Source organism: Gavia stellata, chromosome 1, assembly GCF_030936135.1.
Source record: "Gavia stellata isolate bGavSte3 chromosome 1, bGavSte3.hap2, whole genome shotgun sequence".
In the NCBI taxonomy this organism is placed as follows: Eukaryota; Metazoa; Chordata; class Aves; order Gaviiformes; family Gaviidae; genus Gavia; species Gavia stellata.
In genome coordinates this window covers 83,715,848-83,739,178 of record NC_082594.1, presented here as the reverse complement: position 1 = coordinate 83,739,178, position 23,331 = coordinate 83,715,848, and the positions used below count along the sequence as shown (strand labels likewise).

Genomic DNA, 23,331 nt, shown 5'->3' with positions numbered 1-23,331 from the left:
GGGGAAAAAAAAAAAAAAAGAAGCTATTGTTAGAAATCCACAGGTTTTATCCCAAGTCCCATATTTAGAGTTTAAAGGATCAAGACCAAATCTTAACAGCTCAGAGGCTGGACTCACTCTCCCCTCTGAGCTTTTAAGGACACAAGAGCTGTGAAGACAGAGTGGGTAAGCAAACCAGGCGCTCGCTGGCTGCATTGGCTGAACAGAACAGGGACAGAGAAGACAACATCAAGATAGCAAGAAATGTTCTCCACTAATGCACCAGTGAATGTTTTATGTATAATACTGAACCCAAATAATGCAAAAGCTGAAATGACTGATCATGGGACACACATTTCTAAGCTTTGTTTTGGAAAAGCAAAGGAATGAAACAACAACCATGAGTTTTTTTCAACAGAGAGTGCTTTTGTTGTGTATGAAGGCCATTTCTAACCCTTCATTCTTACTGCTTAGCCATTAAAAGAAAGAAAAAAACACCATACAGTAAAAGCTAGAATCACGTAGCATTAAAAGATAAAGAGTGCAGACAGAAGAAAGTAAGCCTAAAGGAACATTATCATACAAACTAAATTTCTTTTTTAATTTTTTAGTTGTTATTGTCCCAGATAAAGCACAATTTTACTTGGATGGGAATATTCTTGATGTTTCTTTCTTTCTTCTTTTCTTTTTTAGTTCAGTTTACTTTTGCACATTTGATTGAAATCTGTTTCAATAGTTCTCCTCTGCTTTACTTCTTTTTTTGTTTGTGTGGGGAGAAGAAACCATTTTTAACAAACCAAGGTACTGGGGTGACATAATTACAAACAACAAGCTGCTTTGAAAAATAGAAGAATTGCTAAGATTTTGGGTTAAGTCATATAAAAAGAGTACGTTTTTATTTCAGATTACCTTCACCACAAAAATCACTTTGACACAAAGAAAGCAAATAAACAAAAACCTCTGCACGTATTTACCATCAAGGACAAGAACTAGATTGTCTGATTTGAAGGTACACTGAAACATTAACACAGTACAATGAGAATAACTTTTTAATTATGCCAGTGAACCCACGGGCCAGCTGCTAACCTTGAAAGTATGTTATCCTACAGACAAATGCAACTGCATGAAGAAATACTTCACTAAGCTCTGTCTCCCGTGGTGACTTTGTGCTTCTCACCACATACAGCTGATTCATGGTCTTTCAGTCTATTTCTTCATCATATGAATTTTTTTGAATAGCCTGACTGGGCCTTATAGACCTACTGTCCTGCCATCAAATCACTATGACAAGAAGATGATATTTAGATAACTGAGATCAAAATGGTCTCAGCCTGATCAAAAATCACATTCAACATCTCTGCTTTTGCCTCTCGTGGGCTACCTAGAGAAGGTCACATTATTTTCCCCTTGATACAGTCTTCAGTGTACAAGATGATAATATCAGGAAATTAGAGATCAGTTGTCTGTGGCAGTGCAGTGCACTCTGCAAATGTTAACTAGTCTCATTTTTACTAGGAAATTTCCTAGATTAAAGATTGAGCTATTTAAATTGCTAATCTCCAGTATTAACAAAAGACTGCTTCTGCCTTTTTTCCTGAAATGTTGATATATCAAACTCTCTTCCTTCTTTTCAGTCATCTTCTAAACATGGCTTAGATGGTTTAGGTTCATTTCAAACATGCCTTTATGCAAATGCAGCCTTTCTAAACATGTCATTTGTTTGCATTCATTGAAGTAGGCATGGTCTCTCCACCCCTTAGATTTTACTGTGGGGCCTACATGCTGACTGCCCCTTCATCCCTTTCTACTCCCCAAAACCCTCAAAGGATCTGGGGGTTTGACTACATGCATGGGCAGGGGCATCTCTTATTAGTTTAATAACAAACTCATGAGAAAGTGAACACATCCAGTTGCAGCTTTCAAGCCTCCCAGGGATAAATTGATCTGTCTCCATTGATGTAGGTAGATATATCAATTTTTTTTTTCTGGAGGTAAGCTGAGAAAATGCTCCTTATGTTGGTTGACACAAAGGTTGACATTTCTTTCTCTTCCTAACCACTGGTGTCTTTCATGAAGACTAAATTATTCTCTTCTCACCCTGACAAATGGAAAATAATTTCTATTCATTGTATCGATAAGGCTAGCTCGAGAGATCATGCCCTTATACCTTTTCCTCTACTTGTTGTTCATCTCAGCAGAGTAGCCATTCATAGTTAACATCTTTCCCTCCGTAATCCCTTCTACTAGGAGTAATGCAACTGTTGAACGCAACACTTATTGCCTGGTATTGTCCACAGATCTATTGATTTTCAACAAAATTACTGCATGTTAAATGTTCAGCTGCTGGAGTCTGAAGTAGCTCCAGTGAAGTCCATGGTGGTGGGTCAATTTATAGCAGTTGACTCTTTTTCAGTAAAAATATGATCCTGCAAGTGTTTCCAAACCCAGGTATCATGTCATTACTTGTATAATTACATTAATAAGGAAACAGGATCACAAATGTAATGTATTAGGCAGATATAGCTACCCATATTGCCTATAACAACAGTGCCATTCACAGAAAATATTTCAGAAAAGTTAATGTGTCACACTTGGCAAATTCAAGAAGGGCCCCTGGAGATTTGGTGCAAAGTGCAAGTTTAACTGGCAATTACATTGATGAATACTTTAATCGTTAATAAAAAAGAAGAAACTGCTATAGAACAACTATTTTATTTTTCAGGCACCCCGCCACCAAGGGTTTTGAGATGCATAAACAACAGATTTGGTGAAGCAGTGCCATAAAGCACTGATGGGAAGAGTTTTATGAACAATCTGTGCAAAGCTGGAAGGAGAAGCTGACCAAGGACCTGATTTTGTCTTCAGTTACCTGAGCACCCTTTACCCCCTGTTATCCAGGCTCATGTAGCACAGCTTGCTCAGGGAGAGCTCTGGGGTTGGGCACATTGTATTTTAGGATATATTATAGGAGAGAGTCACATCTCCAGCATTGCAGCACTTCAGCAACAACAAGCCACCCCAGAGGAGAGGTAAAGTTGCTCTTTTCTTTCCCTCCCTGGTCCCTCACCCATCCCGGAGTCAAGGAAAAGTCAAGCCCTGGAATAGTGCAAATAGAGTAAGAACAGAACAAAATACAGAATCAGAGCCAGAAAACAAAGAATGAGAAATTAGCCGGAACTGTGACAAAAATAATAAAAAAATAAATCAATAATATTACTGAGCAACGCTGTGGCAGAGGCAGGGCTGTAATCCAAGTACTCCAGGGCAGCATTGCCTGTCTTGAACTTTGGACCCTCTTCCCTCACACACTAGGTAAGTCCTTTTGAGCAGCATCTACTGGTACTTTAAATGCCTTCAAAGTGCAGTGGGCACTGCTGGGATTTCTTCACTCAGCATTTCATTCAAACCCCCCTTTTTCATCCCCAGGTTTCACCAGAACATCCTGAGAAATCATTCAGACTTGGGCTGTGGGTCTGTCTCTCTTCCCACCCCAGCTTAATCTTAGATTTCTGGTCGCCCCAGAAACCCCCTTACAGCATCAGAGGTCTGCATTTCCCACTTCTGCAGTCAGGAAGGCGAAAGTCCTGCAGACTGTGGCTTCCTTTGTTACAGAAGCCAGAATAAGGCATCCCATGGGAAAAAATAAATAGCCTGACAACATCTTATTAATCAGAAACCCTCATGCTGGTGACCTTTAACACCTGAACACGTTTTGCAACATCAGTGTTTTCTCCAGATGGAAGCAGACGTGCCCTCAGACAGGCCAGCAGCAGAGCTTAGCACAGGCACTACCGCTGCCCTAAACGTAGCAGCTGTAGCCAGCCATCGTCCTCCAAGGAATAGCCAGTGGAGGGGAGTGACAGACATGTGCAGCCGAGGGAGCTCAGAGGTATTTACATGCAGTGCAATCAAGTCCTGAGCTCAGTGGTGGGGCTGAGACACTGCTTTCTATTCACCCTTCACCCATTCCTGCCCTTGTCCTGTCCTTTCTCTGGCCCTGGACATACTTTCCCCATCTCCTCCCACGTTTGCCCATCTATCCTACATGTCTCCAGAGACACCTACATGACCCAGAGCCCAGCCTCTTTCCTCTGCATCCTCATTTGCCCTCCTACACTTTCCTCCTCCCTTTCCTATTGCCCTCCCTTTTACCCCAGTTCCCACCAAATCCCACCCCCACCTCTCTTTGGGGTATTAAGCACCTTGAGGCCAGTCTGCTCATTGACACCTAATGCCCAAAACAGCACTATCAGTGGAGGGTAAGGTCCTTTAATACAAAAAAATTCAATAGGAGTAAAATGTTTGTAAACAGATTATTCTCAAGATCATCTCCAATCTCTTTCTTTCTCTTAGACGATTTGAATGCTGATGCTCATCACCATCATGCCACTTCTCTGATAATCTCAAGCTACAAAAACACTTCAGCATACTACACATACAGACTGCTTGTGAATGGTCTGCAGCACAAAACTGAGGTAAAGAACTGCTAGTGTTAAACCCTTAAGGAACTGGGTTTACACATTACATAAGCCAAGAATTTTTTTTTTATAAATCTAAGAGTATATCTAATTTTAACTGGGATTTGATGTATTGCCTAATCTGCAGCAAACATTAAACTGTATTCTAACCCACTTCTTTATAAGCAGCTATCATGCCATAGCCTGATGTGTTGCGACTCACCCAAAACTTCCCTTGATCTGAGCGATAACTCTCGCCCTGGAGGAGGACACTGATCCCACAAGAGAAAGACCCTGTGGCTCACAGTAAGAGGTGTCTGACAACAAGGGGAATATAATTTTAGTTAATTATCCTGCAAGTGGGGTGCTTTGTGAGTGGCTACAGAACAACAGCCTCCCCACACAGTTTTTTCTAGTGAGAAGTAGCTAGGGTCAGTGTTATTAAGTATAGAAGTACTGTTGGAAATTTAAATAGTCCTGGAGATAAGGGTACAAGTCCCTTCCATGGAAAAAAAAAGCATGATTATGTCCTCATAAGCATGAATAGCAACAAATGCTTCACCATAATGGACATGGTATCAACAATAACTTTTTTTTCTATTCTTATCCCTTCATTCTTTCAAGCTACACCCACCTGCAGCTCAACCGTTGAGACAGGAGACTTTGCAACCTAGGATTTTGTGCTGCAAATACCAGAACGCAAGTAGTACAGGCGTGGTCACTGCTAACATTGGCTATGTGCCTTTTTTATGAAAAGTCTTATACCTGTGAAAAGCCCACAGTGTTGGGTTTAGTGAGACTAGTGGGATTTTTTTTTCAGTATTGCCAATTCTAAAGATGCCATCATAAACTGCAATATTTCTGGTATTTTTCTTAAAGCTCCAAGCTGACAATAAAGGTAAAAATATTCTTAGCGGTACATTTTTCTTTGGAAGATTAAATTCCTGATCCTTTAGCTGCTGAAATAACATTAAAATACTACTTAAGCGCAAGCAGACAAAGTTCCCCGTTAAACTGGCAGGGGAGATGGAGTTGCACAGCAACCATGACAGCATCGCATGACACAAAAGCAAATGCCATTCAGACTAGTGGCACTGAAACAGGGAGGAGAATCTAAAATCTCCTTATATTCCCCTCAGCCCCCTCTCTTGGGTGATAGCTGCCTGAAAGGACACACACACTGTTAATATATCAGAAGGCCAAAAAAAATTCCCCGTGACATTCTTCTTTTAAAGGGCTTTTCATTTTGCAGTCCATCTCATTATATTTTCAGGGACCTGACTCATCATTTTGAATGTCAATTCTGGTAATTTTCACAGTCTACAGGCTTTGTCCTGTTAAATGGAACAGTCAAACTGTCTTCTTTTTCCCTTATATTTGAGGAGTCCTGGAATTCCTCTCTAATATTTGTCATGTTCCACAGCTTCATTTCTGTCAGATGGGAACGGGCTGAAGTTGAGCTTAGAGGACACGTGGAACCTTCTTTGCTATGGCAAAATGTGAGGTGTAGGCTGGAGTTTCACGTACTGGTGTTTATGAGCATGTTCTTGCTCCCTCCAGTGCTTTGCTTTGCTCCGCTCCATGTGCTGCTTAACAACACAGCAGCTGGCACAGAGTGGGGTGGTGGATTTCTCATTACAGGCATCCCACTTCTCATTGTAATGCAATCATTGTCTGTAGATACACAATGCCAGCACATGAGCTGCCAGCAAATGATTTTCCAATTATTGCTCAAGCAAATCTATGAAATTAAATTCAAGTATGATTTCATGTAACAGTTAAATTCTGCGACCACCTGTTTCCTTTCCGTGAATAACAGTATTTCATCTCTCCTTTCTCCTCTGTCATTTTCGATCTTAATTTTCCTGCAGTGTGTGTTTAGTATGGTGTTGCTTTCCTCCTGGCATGATGACATCTCTGTTCTAAGCCTTTTATTGCAATGCAATTGGCAAAAGACCTTCCTCTCATCCCTGCGAGCACGTTCCAGGAAAACACGTGTTTTTTGTACCATTTAGAAAGGGCTCCCACACCTACATCATTTTACACCTACCCTTTAATGGCTCCAGTGCAAGTTCAATGGGTAAATGGAGTGATTGGTCACTAGCAATCAAGGACAGGCATTGGCATTAGCCGTAAGGAGAGCAGGTACACAGACACGTGCCTTGGCTCTGCAACTATCCCATTGGCGTAGACATCCAGAAGTAATCACCTGCCAATATTTTTTTGATCCTGTCAGCCAAGAACAACTTTATGCATACAAATTGGTCTCCAACAGCATTTCCCACTTTTTTTACTTAGAACAAAGTTTTTTCTTTATTTGAGACACAGGAATATTGGGCCATCAGATCTGGTCATCTGCTATCACACACAGTCGCATCATCTATTCCCTTTCAAAAATGATCAAAGTTCGTTTAATGATATCTAGTTCCATTCCCCCCGCCCCCCTTATTTCTGTTGCAATATTGTTCAGGGTGTATATGGCTGGAAACTTTGTAACTTCCACTTTAAGCTTACTTATGACCAGTTCAGAGCCAGTTCTCCTGGCAGCATTGTCCTTCAGTCTAAGTAGCTCTTCTGTTGTGTTTGTATTTATTTACCTCACCTCCAGTGCTCTTGTGTTGTCAGCTGGAGACGTGCACGGCATTAGAGGAAGAAGTGAGGCAGTACATGTTCAGGTATAATGTCCATATCCCTACTTTGCTTTAAATGCCTTATGAAGTGAAAAAGCAACTAATTTTGTGTAATTAAAATGTAAATTATTCTTTCCTTAAGCAGGATGATCAATAGGGTTTTGACAATAGCTGTGCTGGTTGCATAACAAAGTACCCGCATTAGGCTTTATTATTTATTTAGTAGCTTTTATTATTTGCTATGCAAAACAAGTACTTCACATACAACAGAAAAATAAGGGTATTGGAAACCCAGGGCTAGATCCTCAGACTGGATTTGTAGATTGAGAGTAAGTGAGAAAGACAAGAGTGGATGACGGGAGGGCGCAGTTAAGAGTGTTAGGAAACCACCCCAAAGGATGTGAAGAATCTCAGGCCATTTAATTAATAGACCCCAAAAGGAAGGAGGGTGGGGGTGGAAGGAGAGGCAGGAGTAAGGGCAAGAAGGAAAGAAAAAGGACAGGTGAAAAGTGGACAACTAGTGATAATCCAAGGACACTGGGTTCAGCCATAATGAGAACAGCTGCTTGTCCCACAAGAGGCTGCGATTTTTTAGCCTCTGAAACCATTGTTATTATTGTAATCATGCCCATGGGAAGATGAACTTGTCAAATTCACTGGATTCACATAACATGCAGCCACAATTTGGGAAGTCACCGTGTCCCAGTAACGTGCAGTTTAATAAAGTCTAGTGATTCTAGCACTATTTATATAATGTCTATAAGGCTTCTGCCTATAATACATAGTCAAACCCAAAACTTATGTGCTCTATTTCAGTTAGTATTTCTGCATTGATTATTCTTCAATGCTTTTTTCTTTTTTAAAGGTGGAAAAGTTACTTTAAAGTATATGAAAATGTTTTATGCTTTCGGAAAATCAGGGCAGTGAGCATGGGGCAGTGTGAACATTTCTATGAAAATGTTCCTGTGCTGATTGAGATTAACTTCCAAGGGAAAATCGCCACCTTGTCAATATTGGTATTATTCTGGTAGGAGCTGAGATAATAAATATGATTGTGTGAGGTCAGAGAGAGGGGTTCCTACATAGTAAACAGCCATGTCAATCATGATAACAGTCTCTCTGCTCCCCCTTCTGCTAATCTGTCACATGGAAAGACAATGCTGCTAGTAAAGTCCAAATCCTCTTAAATCCCAACATTAGATTGTAAAATAAAATTGAAGTCATCAAATGAAAGCGCAGGATGCACACAGAGCTGTAGAATATAACATTTCCTACAACTCTGTTAGGCTAGACTGTGCTGTGCCATGGATGATTTATATACAGCGATGTCATCAGGTGTAAATGGAGCTTCATTATTATATAGCTGATAAGGCCTGTACCCCAAAGTGGTTTTAGAAAACCCACGCCTGACTTTACTGTGACATGGAAACATATTCTGTAGTAGCTATGTTAAAGATCTAAGATCCGATCTTACTTAAAGCCAAAATATTTCAGAAGGATAGTGGATTCCCTATGAATAGTCTATTGCAGAGGGACTAGCAGTGTTACCTATGTATTTCCTTAACTTGCTTTGTATTCCTTTCCCACTGGTCAAAGAACACAGCTACAGAGGAGACACAGAAGTTTCACTCAGAAAAGCTGAATTATAAAATGCTATAGATTACTTCTGATGATTTACATGAGAGACACAGTAATCATAACTCATGATATAACCCCAAATGGTGTGTGGGGCAGTGGGGGTGCAGGGGGGAGTAGACTCAGTGCTCTGTCACTCGGCACTACGGCCACACTAGGAAGAGTTGATTTTTGGAAACTCCTGAGTCGGGCAGCTGGCACGGGAGATAGCATTGCAAAGAAATGCGCTGTTTTCACAGATACTTCTCTTTGGTTGCATAAGCAGGCGAGGGCTTTTGGATGTGCCAACTCATCCTGTCAGCTACTTGTTGCCGAACAGAGGGTCTAGTAATCACCCCCAGAACAGCTGCACAAATAGAGAGCAATCTAATAGCTTGAATTTTCTCTGTTTCGTGGTGCCCTGACAACACAGTACTGCTTTCTAGTAGACACTCTACCTTCGAACATAATAACATATAACAATTAAATCTAGGTCAAGTGTTGAAACCATGAAGGACTAATTGTCTACACAACTGTAACACTTCTTGCATTGTGCAGATAAACAAAGACAGAAAAACAGATATTTTGAAATACTTGAGGAAATTCTTCCTGGTCATTTCATTGCTCTTCGAACAGGAATAGCAAAAATGGGGGGAGAAATGTAATTTGTGAATTTGCAGAAATCTTAGAATTCCAGGTGACTCTCTTGTCAAATTATGCAACACCTTCTAAAATCTTTGCATATTTTAAAAATATGAAGTAATCTGCTTTGTAACTCTTTCTGGCTAAATGCACTCGCACTACGTTTCAGAGCACAGCTCTACAATCTTATCAGGCAGTTGGGAGTGATTTCTGGAGCAGCATGTAAAAAAACCGAGTTACAGCCCCTTTACCTTCCTGACCAATATATTCTAGGTTCAATGCCACGGATCAATATTACAGTTGAGTTATAACACACTCTGCATCAAGCTCATACGCCTGAGATGCACTGAAAATATTAAAAGGAGAGGGAGGCAATTAATGCAGAAAAAAACCCAAACCTTAAATAAAACCATTCCACTTTCTATCACTTTTCTAAATTAAGCTTTTTGGCAGATGCTAATATTCTGAGCTGGCTGGCAGCCTGAAATGAGTTTGTGGGAATCAGGTAGCACAAATGGGTGGCTCAGAGAGAATGCGAAGCCTCCTGTGAGGTTATTTAACATTTTCCTGATGTCCCAGGTGTCCACAATGGGCCAGAGAAGATGCGATCCTTGCCCCTGGAACATAAAATCAGTGCAGCAGTGTATACAATGCAAAATCTGTGTGTCATACAGAATATGATAGCCAGGAACAGGATTCTCAGTATCATCACACAGCACTGCCACTCTTTCCAAGTGCATAGCCCCCTACAAAATCCGATCCATGCAGAGATCATTCAAGGGTTGGGAGCAGATAAGTCACAGCCATCTGGAGGGTGATGTTATGTGGGTTCTGATTTTAACTCTCATAATTTTTTCAGCATACAAAACATATAGAACTTAAGCTAATTTTTTTGAACACTTTTATAACAAACCCCTCTTGTTGACTGCTCTCTGCAGAGGGCTTTAAAATAAAAGTTACAGCTATTTAACTGTTTTGCAGCTCAAAGAGTGCAACTGAGACTGATCTTGACTAAAGTGTAGTTGTTTGCCAAATATAACTGCTGTAACTGCTGACTTCTCAAAATACGTGCACCTCTAAGAGCTGTAGCGTCATCTCTAGTGGCAATAGCATGTATTTGCGGTACTGAGTAGTGCTGGGTTCCCTCTCCAACATTCTAGTTCTTTCTGCAGCACCCAAAGGTTTAGACCAGTTACCCAGTTATAAAGCCTCAGGCTCTATATAGCATATATAGCATGCTATCTGAGATCAAAACAAATACCAAGGTAGTCATTTGAGCATGCAGCAAATATCTAAAAATAGGTTTAGACTGCTAAACTTATATGATTCATAGGTGGGTACATCAACCATCAACAACTCTGGCTTTATTTTCTATAACAGCTCCCAGAAAATTGAATATAGATCTAGGAGTCTGCAAGCATAAGCATCATAACTAATTATTCTAAGGTAAACTATGATGGAAATCTACGTCATGCTCACCACCACCAGTAAAAGCAGGATGGCTTATCCCTTGCTGAGAGAAGGGCAAAGAGCCTCATGTTTACCACGAGGTGAGATAATTCCCAGAGCTAAGCACGACGGTGGGGCTAGCACACAGGCCAGACCCTCGCTGACCCTGCCATGACTTATCTGAGCACCCATATCCTACACCGTGTGTCTTGTTTTAGTAAAATATGGACAATGAGATCCAGTCCCAGATGACTTTCCAAATTCTTTTCAGAAAGGGCACGACTGGCCTCTGAGAGCATTTAACAGCATAAGCCAGTTGTGCCTCCTGCATAGTATATTTCCATGTTTTCAGTGCAGTATACAGGGAAGAGGAATACCACTGTCGTATAATACACACACCTTGCTTCTTACCCATTAATTACCAGGAGCAGTTCTAAACTTATTTTATGCAGAAAGCAGTTTATATTTATGTGAGATTAACTTGTCCTTGATTTTATTATATTTGGAATTATGACAAAACAGCCTACACCACTACTTCTCAGACATCTTTGTAAAGTGCTTTAAACATTTACAGCATCCTAAATGCTAAATGTTAAATATCATGATGCCAGGCTAAGTGCTATTGGTGCAGTAGTGAAAATGGCAGCTTTATAACATTCTCAATGTACTGAAACCCATCACTATATTCCTGTTTGTTTTCGCGTAGCACAACTAAAAGTGACTGGCAATACACAGATTCATCTAGCCCAGTATCTAAAGAGTAAAGACAAGTTTTTCTAACTACCTGTGATTTCAGATTTTCATACTCTGGAGTTTTCTTCACTGTAAAGTACTATTCAAAATTATATGCCATGTTAGAGGTGCTAGGTAAGCCTCTATCACTGCTGTGCGATACAAATGAAAAAAAATGAGTTTGCTTAGTACTCCATTGGAATACTGCTTACTTTGCTTCAGATTAATTTGCATTTAAGTGTGGGAATTTTACAAATGTGATATGACAGCTCGAAATATTACTTTTCCTGCATGGACAAATGTCAGGGAGATTATCCATCTGCATTCAGAACAGCACCCAACTGCACTGTTGCCTCCAATAAGATGGTGTCTGATGTCATTCGAACAAACAGATGCATTCATTTCTTTCCCGGGGTGAAAGATGAAATATTTGTAAGTGACAGCATATTTATCACTCTTAAAGTGCTAGTTTCATCCTTGTATCCTATTATTTTTCTCAAACTGTTCAGGTACGCCTGTTTGAAACCTTGCTCAATAAACATTTATGTTCCACGCTGCTTAATCCATCCAAATATTGCTGGGGTCTTATCAAGGAATTTCCACGAGAATTAAACAAATGGAGGAAGTGCTATGCTATTACTTAATTATTTAGCATCCTAAAGAACACAGCTGTCGTGAACCTGGATGAATAATAATTCATTAATGAAAATGCAGGTCACAAACAGAATGCCCAGTCAGAAACAACTGCCTTCTAAACTAATCTTCCTTACAGATGAGTAAATTCACTAAACAACCTCTTAAACAAATACTATCATGTTTACTTTCCACAATGCAAGAAAGGCAAAAGCTGAGAAGTATTCCCAGGCACAAATAAAACACAGTAATTGCTTTTTTTTAAACAATTGTAAGAGCAATAATACAGTGTTTTGCATCTTTGACTACCTATATTAAGCGATTAGTGGTGACAGTAAGCTGAATGTTAAATAAATACTGCAGATTATTTGCTGCTGTTTATGCCTGTGCAATGCAATTCTGATTCTCTGCATATGTCCCCTTCCTTCAGGTCATATCAATCATGTTTTGTCAGTGTTTATTAATTCACCCTAAATACAGTCACATGACACACACTTCAATGCACTTGGTATTAAAAAACGCTTTCCGTAATTCCAGTTATTTTTAAATGTGAGTAGATACATCTGATTACCCAGTGACTTGCATGTCAAGTTTATTGCATTTCAAGCATGTTTTTACTTCAGGTGTTGAGCAGTCATTTAAAATACTATTCCCCTTTACTTCTAAATTGCAACCCACAAACTACTGAAGAGTTCATTTCCTCTCTTTGTAAGAGGAGTGACTTGAGCTAACGCTACTGGGAATTATTGGGGCGTACCATTAAAGTGTTAGACAGCCTTAAGTTTCCAACAAGACTAAGAAGTACTTGCTGTGCCACTTAGAGACTATTTTGCAAAAAGTAAAAGCTTAGCAAAGGAACGTAGGCAAAATTTTTTTCTACTCTGCTATGATTAAGTCTCATTTCAGTTGTACACATGGGACAACAAAAAATTAAATATGTACATTATGTTCTGTAAGCCTAGTTACATCCAGAAAAACGGAGTGAGGGGAAAAAAGGGGTTGAAGCCAAAAAAAATGAAGTTAACTGGTTTACCTGATACTGTACAACACTTTTCCAGTTTTAGAAATCCTCAGCAACTTGTTGTCTGTAGTGACATCGTGGAAGTTTGCTCCCTTCTCATTGGCAAAGAATAAATCCGGCTTCCAAATAGAGTCCAACATAGAGGGATCCAAATCCAGGGAGTCATCAGGATATTCACTGTAAGCCAGACGTGAGTCGTTCCACTGCTGTCTCAAAAAAATGTTCACTCTGTAGTCCTACAGAAATGCCATGTAAAAAGGTTACTAAGCCACTTACCAAAACTGGAAGCCCACTTTAGCTTTCTTTATGCTCTTAGACTTACTACAGTACCAGCTTTACAGCAAATGTTTATATTATCCTTTGAACATACGAGTTGTCATTTGAAAATACAGGAGTCTAAATGCTGTATTGAACCAAACAAACACAACTGGTACATTTTCCAAATCAAAATTACTTCAGCGATAAAAACAATATTAACCGCAACCTCCAACGTTAAATATAACCCTCTTTCAAATGCTATGGGTTAACTCAGAGTACTTAGAAAGTCAAAAAGCATTGCATCTAGATATAGACACTTTCAACAAAGATTCTGTAAGACTACTAATTTAAATAAATTTCTTCAAATGTGTAAATCAATTATTACTAATGTACTCATGAATAGTTGCTAATTCCAGTGAAGCCAGATTTGTATAGAAGAAATTAAATCAGCACTTCTTATTTACTGTTTGTATTCTTTTTCTATCTACCGTATGCTTTTCTCTGTATGTTCCTTCATTCACTCCTGCCTCTCTGCATCCCATTAAAATTGTTCTAATTGCATTCTTCTGCTCAGTAGTCTGCTAGTCACGACTGGGAAAGGCAGCAATTATTTAGAGGTTCATTCATTAGAGAACCAAGATTAACGCTGTGTCAAGAACTGGCTATTAATGGGTAGTGTGAAAAGAGCTTCTAGGGTCTAAACTCTCTAGAGGGAATGGAAAGATGCTAATGCTTATTCTCCTTATCCTGAATTTCCAGAGTCAGCAAATAAGAGCTTCATCTCCACCACCTTTCCCTGCTATTATAGCATATTTACCTGAAATTACGACATCTAACTTGCTTGTGAACACTGTCTTAGAAATACATCTACTCTTCCTGTAAAAGGGTAATATTTAATAGTATTTATATCAATTATATTATCTGAAAGACTATGTTAGCAAATAATTCTTCCAACTGTACAAATCCCTCACATTTAGGATTTACTTCATGGTGGCAGCAGTACTTTAAAATAGCAGCACTGTGCTTTTGACTTGGAAGATGTATGAGTTGACCTGGCTTTAGTTAGGCCACTGAACTGCATAGTCTAAAGAACTTATCATCCTTGAAATGTAAATAAATATTCTTACTCTGATTAGAGCTGCGGAAAGCAGCTTGCCCAATATGCAGACTGTGAACAAGCCCCTCCAAGCTTCAGTGTTTCCCACCCTTCATTCAGTAGGTTGGTGATGAGGTGTGCTGCTGCCCTGGCAGAATATTTCTGACATCCAAACTGATGCAGTTTTTGAACCCTATGGGATGATGCTTTACAACCTCCCTAGAAACATGATTTTTCTTGCTTTCATTATCATTTTCATTTTGCTGTCGGGTAGATGAGAGTCAAAACAGGCATGTCTACCAATCAGAGCAAGACAGACCTGAGAGAGGTTTCAAGAATAGCACAGTTATTAAAGATACTTACAAAAGCCTGTATCTTTTTTTTCACAAGCCACTGTACTTTTATGATGGTGGTGTTTCATACCGTTAAAGATCAAATAGCTACTTGCAGTTCTGAGCTTATGAAATGTTGTCACATCTTGTGAGGTTACACTAACCCTAAGCATACTTTCCCTTGTTTCTTGGTCTTAGAAACTGAGAGTGTCTTCTAAGTTTATATAGAACAGTTTTAGTTATAAAGCCAGGAAAGCACTTGTATTTCATTCTGCAGAAAAGAAGGCAGGAGCTGTCATCAGCAACTGCTGATAGAATAAAATTGCTACAACTAGTTGTGCAACGGCGTTTAATTTTTCTTTGAAATAAGATATACAATGAAGTCTATGGCAAGCAGAGGGATTTCTCCCCCCACGATGCGGAAATCGTACATCAGTCAAATCAGTAAGTTGTTTTGAAATATCTAAAAATAAATGTGCTTTCATAAGTTTCAGTAGTTGGTGATCTAGATAACAAAAAACAGTTTGAAAAATCCTTATTCATAAAAGAGTTTGCATATGATGATATATATTATATCAAAAGCATAAATAATACCAATAGGATTACACTTTTTCAGTATGTACCTTCATAAATATATCAGAGCCATCACACTGATAGACTTAGAAATGCTTTTTCTCTGCAAGCTTTGTTGTTAGAAGCAAAACAGCACTGAAACCTTTGTTTATGTCTGATAGGCTTTGCATATACATATATATTATAGATAGTTTAATAAGAAATAAAAATGGAAATATAGTATAACACTCACATCACAAAACCATCATTACTTTTTTCACCTATGCTTGCAGTATAAGCAGCTGAGAGGGATGTGTGTTTACACAGTCAGACCTAATCATGTGCAGAATTTTGAATTTACTTTTTCTGTACTAACATTTTAACTATCTTCTGAAGAAAAATTCTCCTGAGAACAGTATCACAATGTGGAGCTCAGGCAGACTACAGTGTGTATCTTGCAAGTTCCTGAGGGTAGAAGTGGGTGGACTGTAGTAAAGCACTCCTACACAACCATGAGCACACTTGCTCCACAAATTCTTTCTGACAGCACCACGGCTCTGAATGAGGAGTGGGGACCTGAAGATTCAATCTTGATGCAACACCAATGCCAGTGGTAGCTCAAGGCAACTCAGATAAACAGTTTTCCTCTGTTCTCAAGCCATAAGATCAGGGTAATACTAACATACTAAAGGAATATTCATCTGATTAGTTTTAGTAGATTTATCTGAAGATTCAGGGACTCCATCCACAGATATACTTAGTTTTTTGCTGTAGGAATCTAGAGACAAATAGTCTTTCAGCAAACCCATGGCCACCAGGTTCACTCCCCAGAGCTTCAGCAAAGCTCTGGGTCCCTTTGGCCTCAGGCACTGCTGTGGCAGGGGGGTGCTGGGGACCCCCGCTCCATTTGCTGTGCTATTTTCTGTCTCTGAATGGGTGGTCATCTTAGATCTTAGACTTCCTCCCGTCTTCCCCTCAGCATTGATCCCCCAGGTATTGAGTGAGATGTCTGAGGCAAACAGCAGATTTAGCTGTCCTTCCTTGGATAGGAGGTGCTTGCCAAAGAGACTACTCTCTCTCTCTTCAAATCCTAAATATGAATGCTAACTGAAAAGTAGTGGTTTAATCATCTTTTTCAAGGCCATGTGACAGAAAAGCACTTGGTTACCTACGTACCAAAGCACGCAAGGTGTCCCCAATGGCTTCAGTGGGAGTCTCTTATGCAGTTAAAACCACACATGTGATTTAATCATAATCTAACAAGCTGATCTGTAATTATGTTTTTTCTGGTGGGAAGACAATATCATACAGCCGGCCACAGCCAAGCTTTATTGCTCCTAAAATTTTAAAAGGAACAGCAAATTTTTCTGCTAACATAAGTACTCAAAACACAACTGGAGTTTGATGCATTTACCCCAACAGAGAACCTGCTGCATGGTGTCAGTCATTGATTACAGGGCATAACGACAAAAATAATGTCCTTAACAGTTAGCCATTTCTGTAATTAACAATTAGCTCATCAATGTACAAACTGCTCTTAGCTTCTCCTACAGCTGATAGCTAAAAAATCCTGGTCATTAGCAACACTGAACATCTGAATTCTTTGGGACTCTGCCCAGCCTGATGTAGATTACTCATCTGTGATACTCAACTGCAGCCATGCTATACAGTGAATTTTCTGCTGAATACTGCATGTGTGGATGCTTCCAAAAATAGATACAGAGCTTACTGGCATAACTGCTTTATTCAGTGAAGTTACTCAGGAACGTCTTTTTCTCTTTCTTTGCAAGTTAGGGCTTAAATGAAAGCCGAGCGAATCAATGAAGAAAATTTCCAGCTATTCCATCTTGACTCTGATCTGGCCTTTTTTTAACTATTTTTATTTTGGTATAATATATGTCATTCTAATATGGAAGAAAACCATTTCTTTTGGAGAAAAAAAAATCAGTTGTGATATTGTCCCACATGTGCATTATAGTGCAGAAAGACTAATACATGTGCAATTTTTTTCCCTAGACTTTTGGGAACAAAACTCATGAAGACTCTATGGAATTCATCCATTTGGAGAGAGCCAGCACAAAATCCTGTTTTATTTCTGAATGAAGGGGTTTGGTTTTCAGAAGAATATACTGAATATAAGAGTTGTGCTGCCTTTTCACACAGGGATGAATTTCATCTTGGTGGCTGTCCTAAGCAGAAAACAGAAGCTACTCCTGCTGACGTTGCTGAGAACCTGGCCTACTGAATTTAGTCGGTCTGGGACTGTCATCCTGTTTGCCATGTTAATTTCTCCTACTGAAAGCTTCTCTAAACAAGTTTTCATCTCCTAAGTTTCCAATGAGCTACTGTAGATTGTCCAAGTTATATTCTGATGATGTCCCTTCAGCATGTATGCATGGTTTCACTAAGCATTCCTGTCCTCTGAAACAGGAATGTCTCTATTGAATTTACGATCCAGGGTTTTAAATGAATCTTTTAGTTTTATGTCAAAACCATCAAGAGCATTTTATAGGGAAAAATGAATCCTAGGAGTAAAACAAACCTCATTATTTATCACAAGGGATGCCAACATTTTTACCACATGATTACATCTGTTTGAGAAAGGCAAAGTAGATGGAACAGTAATTGATGTCTGCCTCTCAGAGCGGTTTTAAAACATCCTAAAACTAGTCACACTAGTCATTAAAGAAGTGACAGCATTAAGAAAATCAATATCAAACCATTGAACAGCATCTAAGAGAAATCTTTCCACACTTTTGGCAGATATTATGAACAAAGCAAAATAAGAAAGCCAATAGGTTTTGTTTTCGTCTACTTCAATGTTTGGCTATTTTCAGCAGAATGTGTTAATGAACATTGGAAAGGTGCACATTAACATATTTGATAGAAGGTAAAATGCAATGAGGGGATTTAATCAAAGCAATGAAGGAGTCTAATTAATGCAATCAGCATTAGGTCGTGCAAATATTTTCATTGAATGCCATCTTGTAAAGCCAGTGACGTGCAGGATTTTTGCTGCTTAACTCTATGCCGATGCCTCTACACTCCAGGATCAACAGACATGGCTGGGTAAAAAAGGCTACATTCACAGCTATCATCTTCTCAGAATCCTTTAAACATAGGAAAACAAATGAAGTTTTCCAAAGAACTGAAAATTATGTCTGTTGATAATTATGTTACATCAAGATATGGTTTTCCTGTAATTTTTAACTTGATTTTAGTTTTCTTTTCTTTTAAGGTATTTTTACAACATTACAGATACATACTCTAAAGCATTAAGTTATCTATTTTATAGCACTGTATGTTATAGCTTGTCATTTATAGAAAAGTCTTTCCCACACTATTTAAGAAAGCAACCTGCCTAGCAATAACTTGCCCTTTATCTCTAGAAGACATTAAATGACAGGGTGGTTTTTTAAATGAAAATATTTAGGAGCAGAAGATTTGAGTTCCTACATTCCTTAGGCACTGCTTTCGAAAATGTTGGCATGAATTACAATTGAATTTAACTGACGTATTTGAATACTAAATAAAATAATTAAGTTGGGCTAAATATCTGCTCTTCCTTCATAACACAAGGATTGCAAGGCAGTATCTGTTCCATTTTATAAAAAAAATAGTTCTTTGGTATACCTTAAGTCCTTTTGTGGGTAGCAAGTTCATTTTTATTTACCAAGAACTCAGTCCTACAGGATGCTAAGCACCTTTATTGCCTCTGGCTTCAGCAAATACAGAAAGACTTGGACGCTGTGTAGGAATTTCCAGAAAACAGAGTTGTGAAACTACATTGCAATTGCTTCAAAAGTGTCCATAGCTGTCCATAGTGTCCTGAGGCAATGAGAATAACTCTTGTAAAATTTCAGTGAAGGTGAGACCACCCATTTTTAGTTTATTTTGTGGCAGCGGTGACTTGAAGAGTTCAAAGTCAATCTGGGATTTGTCACTAGACCCTTGCTAGAATGTGTTTAACCCACTTCTTGTATATGAGCACCTGATAATTATTATGGGTTTATCACATTATTATAAGAAAGCCATCAAAAATCTCTCTCTGGACTAACCCCAGTAGTCAGGTGTATGTATGCTTGAATAAATAACTGATCTTTTTTGTTCATTGTTTGAAAAAGAAGATTAAAAAACTAAGCACTTTTTTAAACAGACTCAGAAAAAATCTTTTTCATTTTTCTTATCAAATATTGAAAAAAAAGAAAATTCACTTCTAGACTAAAAAAGAAAAAAGTTGGACTAAAATTTTCATTTCCATTTTTTTAGCTTGACTTCATAAATCCTAAATTTTGGCAATTTTTAAAAGAAAAAGCTCATCTTGAAATTAAAAATCAAACTATTTATTTTTATATATATCAAAAATAAAACTCTGACATTTTCATTTTGTCTTTGTTTTTTTGACTGATAATATTACTTGAATTCAGTCAAAATACACATTTCAATCAGCTGGGATCTCATAATTTCCTAGTACCAATTTAACCCTCAAAACACCCAAGTGTCATTATAGCTATATATTTTAGTCATTTGACTCAAGTTATGCATTCGCTTCAGTTATTGATGTGGCTGCAATTCACAGAGATTTAGCTAAGTTAAACAAGACCATTCTGGCAGTTCTGTCAGCACAGTCTGCAGCAGCAGATAATTCAGCGTGTGGTGTGAGACCCACTCAAAATACAGAGTACTTGGCAGGGAACCCCACAGCTGAGCTCCAGCCATTCCTCTGCCTCTTCAGTGCTAATAAAACCTGGGAAAACTGGTTTGCACGCACCTGTATTTTCTGTCATCACAGTCACTACAGACTATGGTGCAGTCACTACATATGTACATTTAGACTTGGTAGTTGAGTTTAATAATTTGTATGTCTCTTTATATAGTTATTTTATTTTGATTTTATTTTAATTCAGCTGGTAGGTTTTTAGTAGCTTCATAACTCAGTAAACATCCCCATGTCCTGAGCATCTCTATTCTACATCACATCCCACTCCTTCACAAGATGGCTTCAATGACCAGTCCCACTCACCATTGTAGTTTCTGCTATTGAACCAAAGCTGTTGATAAATATGTTGCAGGTAACATTTACAGGAGGACCTGCAAGTTGAACAATAAATAGAAAAATTGACAGGTTTTGTTCATGACATATATTAAGTATTGTTGTTCTCTTGCCAATGGCATCATAGCACTTACCATTGTGGTTTCTGTGACTGATCCAAAACTGTTGATAAAAATATTGCAAGTAACGTTTACTGGAGGACCTGTGGAATGCAATAAAAATGTTGCAATATACATTGAAACAAAAGTACAGACCCCTCAGCCTCCGTACAATCTGGTACAGATGTGGCTGAAAACAAACAGAAAGTGAGTTTTCCCAAACAGATCATGTAAATATTGATCAAAAGAAAAACATTGTCAACACTAATTTAATTAACCTAGGTTCATTGGGAGTTGTTATATAAATACACAGAACTATATCCTTGCATTTAAGGATTTATGCGAAGAGTTGATCAAGGGCATGAGTATAACAGCTTTTTCTTTATCCACAGTACCAGCGCAGAATATGCTTTAGCATTGCAACAACTCCTCTCTCCCTTCCTTCTCAGTCTTAAAATTAAAAGATTATCTCTCCACACCCATTCCACTCTGTATGCAAAGGCTTGCCGCTGAAATTCCCAGCAAGGGCAACTTGTCACGTTGACTCCAGTACACAGAAAATGGTCTTAGATGAGCACCTCTTCGTGCACCTGATCTGAAGATGTCTGCCTTGCCATAAACAAATATTTTAGCAATATCTGTTCTGGCTTGACACAGCTTTCATTAAACAGCTATTTGTAATTCCTTCCCTCCCACATCCCTTCCTGCTATTCAGCAGTCACAGACATGTAGCAGAATGAATGGGGACTTAGTATTTAATTAGTTGTCTATTAGCTTCCTAGTTTTTTAGGCATGATGAAATAAACAGGGGTTCTCAACTGAATCAATAAGGATTAATGCCAAATGCCTGATTTTCAGTGACACAAAAGTTGATACAAGCATTGAGTATCAAGTACTTTCTTCTCTTTTTTCTTGTTATTATTTTTAATCACGTAATTGTCCTTATATTAATAAAAAAGTCAGTGCACAGAATATAAATACCTATATTTCATTTCATATTTAGATCTGAAATTGCTTTACAAAAGATGGAAACATTATTATTTCCTTTTTTGAAAAATGGAAAGATACAGTAATGTATCCAGTGAAACCCAGTACACTATCAGCTTCCTGAGTGCTAGACCACCCACCTTTGAGGAAACAAACATGTTGGTTTTAGGGAAAAAAACCACGACAGTAATATCTTTTAGGGCTGTTAAATTCCAATGAAGTGTGTTGTTTAACTCAGTTTTTGCAACAATTGTTTTTAAAAAAACACTTTCTTTTCACATTGTAAATGTGTTTTCACTCTCAACACCAAGGTAAACAAGCTAAATAGTCTGCTATTCTCCCTCATAGTATCTTTTTTTTTGCTTTTTACTTGATGATATTTCTACTAAGTGGGCAGCTTGATCAATGTATTTCTCTACATCTAAACAAACAGAAACACTGAGTCATTGAAGTTGGAAGGAACCTCTGGACATTACCCAGTCCCCCTAGTCCATCTAGTCCCAGAGCAGGGTCAGCTAGAGCAGGTTGCTCTGGACCATGACCCATCAGGTTTTCAATATCTCCAGGGATGGAGACTCCACAGCTTCTCTGGGCAACCTGTGCCAGTGCTCAGTAAATGGTTTTTCTTATGTTTAAGTGGAATGTCCTGTGTTTCGGTTTGTGCCCACTGCCTCTTGTCCTGTAACTGGGCACCACTAAGAATCTGGCTCCACCTTCTTTACGTATGCCCCATCAGTTATTTATGCACATGGATAAGATCCCCCTGAATCTTATCTTCTCCAGGCTGCGTGGCCTCAGCAATCTCAGCCTCTTTTTGTATGACAGATCCTCCAGTCATTTAATCACCTTCGTGACCATTGGCTGGGCCCATACCAGTAAGCCCATGTCTCTCTTGTACTGGGGACCCCAGAGCTGTACCCAGCACTCCAGATGTGTCTCACCAGCGCTGAGCAGAATGAAGGATCCCCTCCCTCAAGCTGCTGGCAATGTTCTGCCTAATGCAGCCCAGGAGGCTATTGGCCTTCTTTGCTGCTAGGGCATGTTGCTGGCTAATGTTCAACTTGGTGTCCACCAGGACCCCTATGGCCTTTTCTGCAAAGCTGCATTCCAGCTGGTCATCTCGCAGATTGTTCCTCCCCAGATGCAGAACTGCATTTCCCCTTGCTGAACATCATCAGGCTCCTGTTGGCCCATTTCTGCAGCCTATCCAGGTCCCTCTGAATGGCAGCACAACCCTCTGGGGCATCAACCATTCCTCCAAGTCTTTTATCTCCTGCAAACTTGCTGAGGGTGCATTCTGTCCCATCATCCAAGTAATTAATGAAGATGTTAAAAAGTATTGGCCCAGTATCAACCCCTGCAATACACCAGTAGTGACTAACCTCCAGCTGGACTTCATGCTGCTGATTACAACCCTTTGAGCATGGCAATCCAGCCAGTTTTCCATGTACCTCACTGTCCATTTAGCTAGTCTGTTCCAATAGTTTGGTTATGAGGATGTTGCGAGGGACAGTGCCAAAAGCCTTGCTAAAGTTGAGACAAACAACATCCACTGCTCTCCCCTCATCCATGAAGCCAGTCAAGTCATCATAGAAGGCTATTAGTGTGGTCACGAATGATTTCCCCTTCATAAATCCATGCCAACTGCCCCCAGTCATCTTTCTGTCCTTCATATCTGGAAATGGCTTCAAGGAGGATTTGCTCCAGGCTTCAAGGTAAGGGTGGCCAGCCTGTAGTTCCTGGATCCTCCTCCTTGTCCTTCTTGAAGATAGGAGTGACATTTTTTTCCCCATGATGA

The 23,331-nt window shown here is 39.1% G+C and overlaps 1 protein-coding gene across 2 annotated transcripts in view; it reads right to left on the bottom strand.

Annotated features, from left to right (window-relative positions):
* Nucleotides 1-23,331, bottom strand: part of GLRA2 (glycine receptor alpha 2) — a 127,154-nt gene that overhangs the window by 84,406 nt on the left and 19,417 nt on the right. The window contains exons 3-4 of one of the 2 annotated variants that reach the window (XM_059818935.1): nt 20,583-20,650; nt 13,170-13,393 (exon numbers count right to left, since the gene is read on the bottom strand). In XM_059818935.1, coding sequence (XP_059674918.1) covers nt 13,170-13,393; nt 20,583-20,650 — 292 coding nt within the window. Of the gene's footprint in view, nt 1-13,169; nt 13,394-20,418; nt 20,487-20,582; nt 20,651-23,331 lie in introns of both variants that reach the window. The other variant, XM_059818942.1, reaches the window with a different exon arrangement.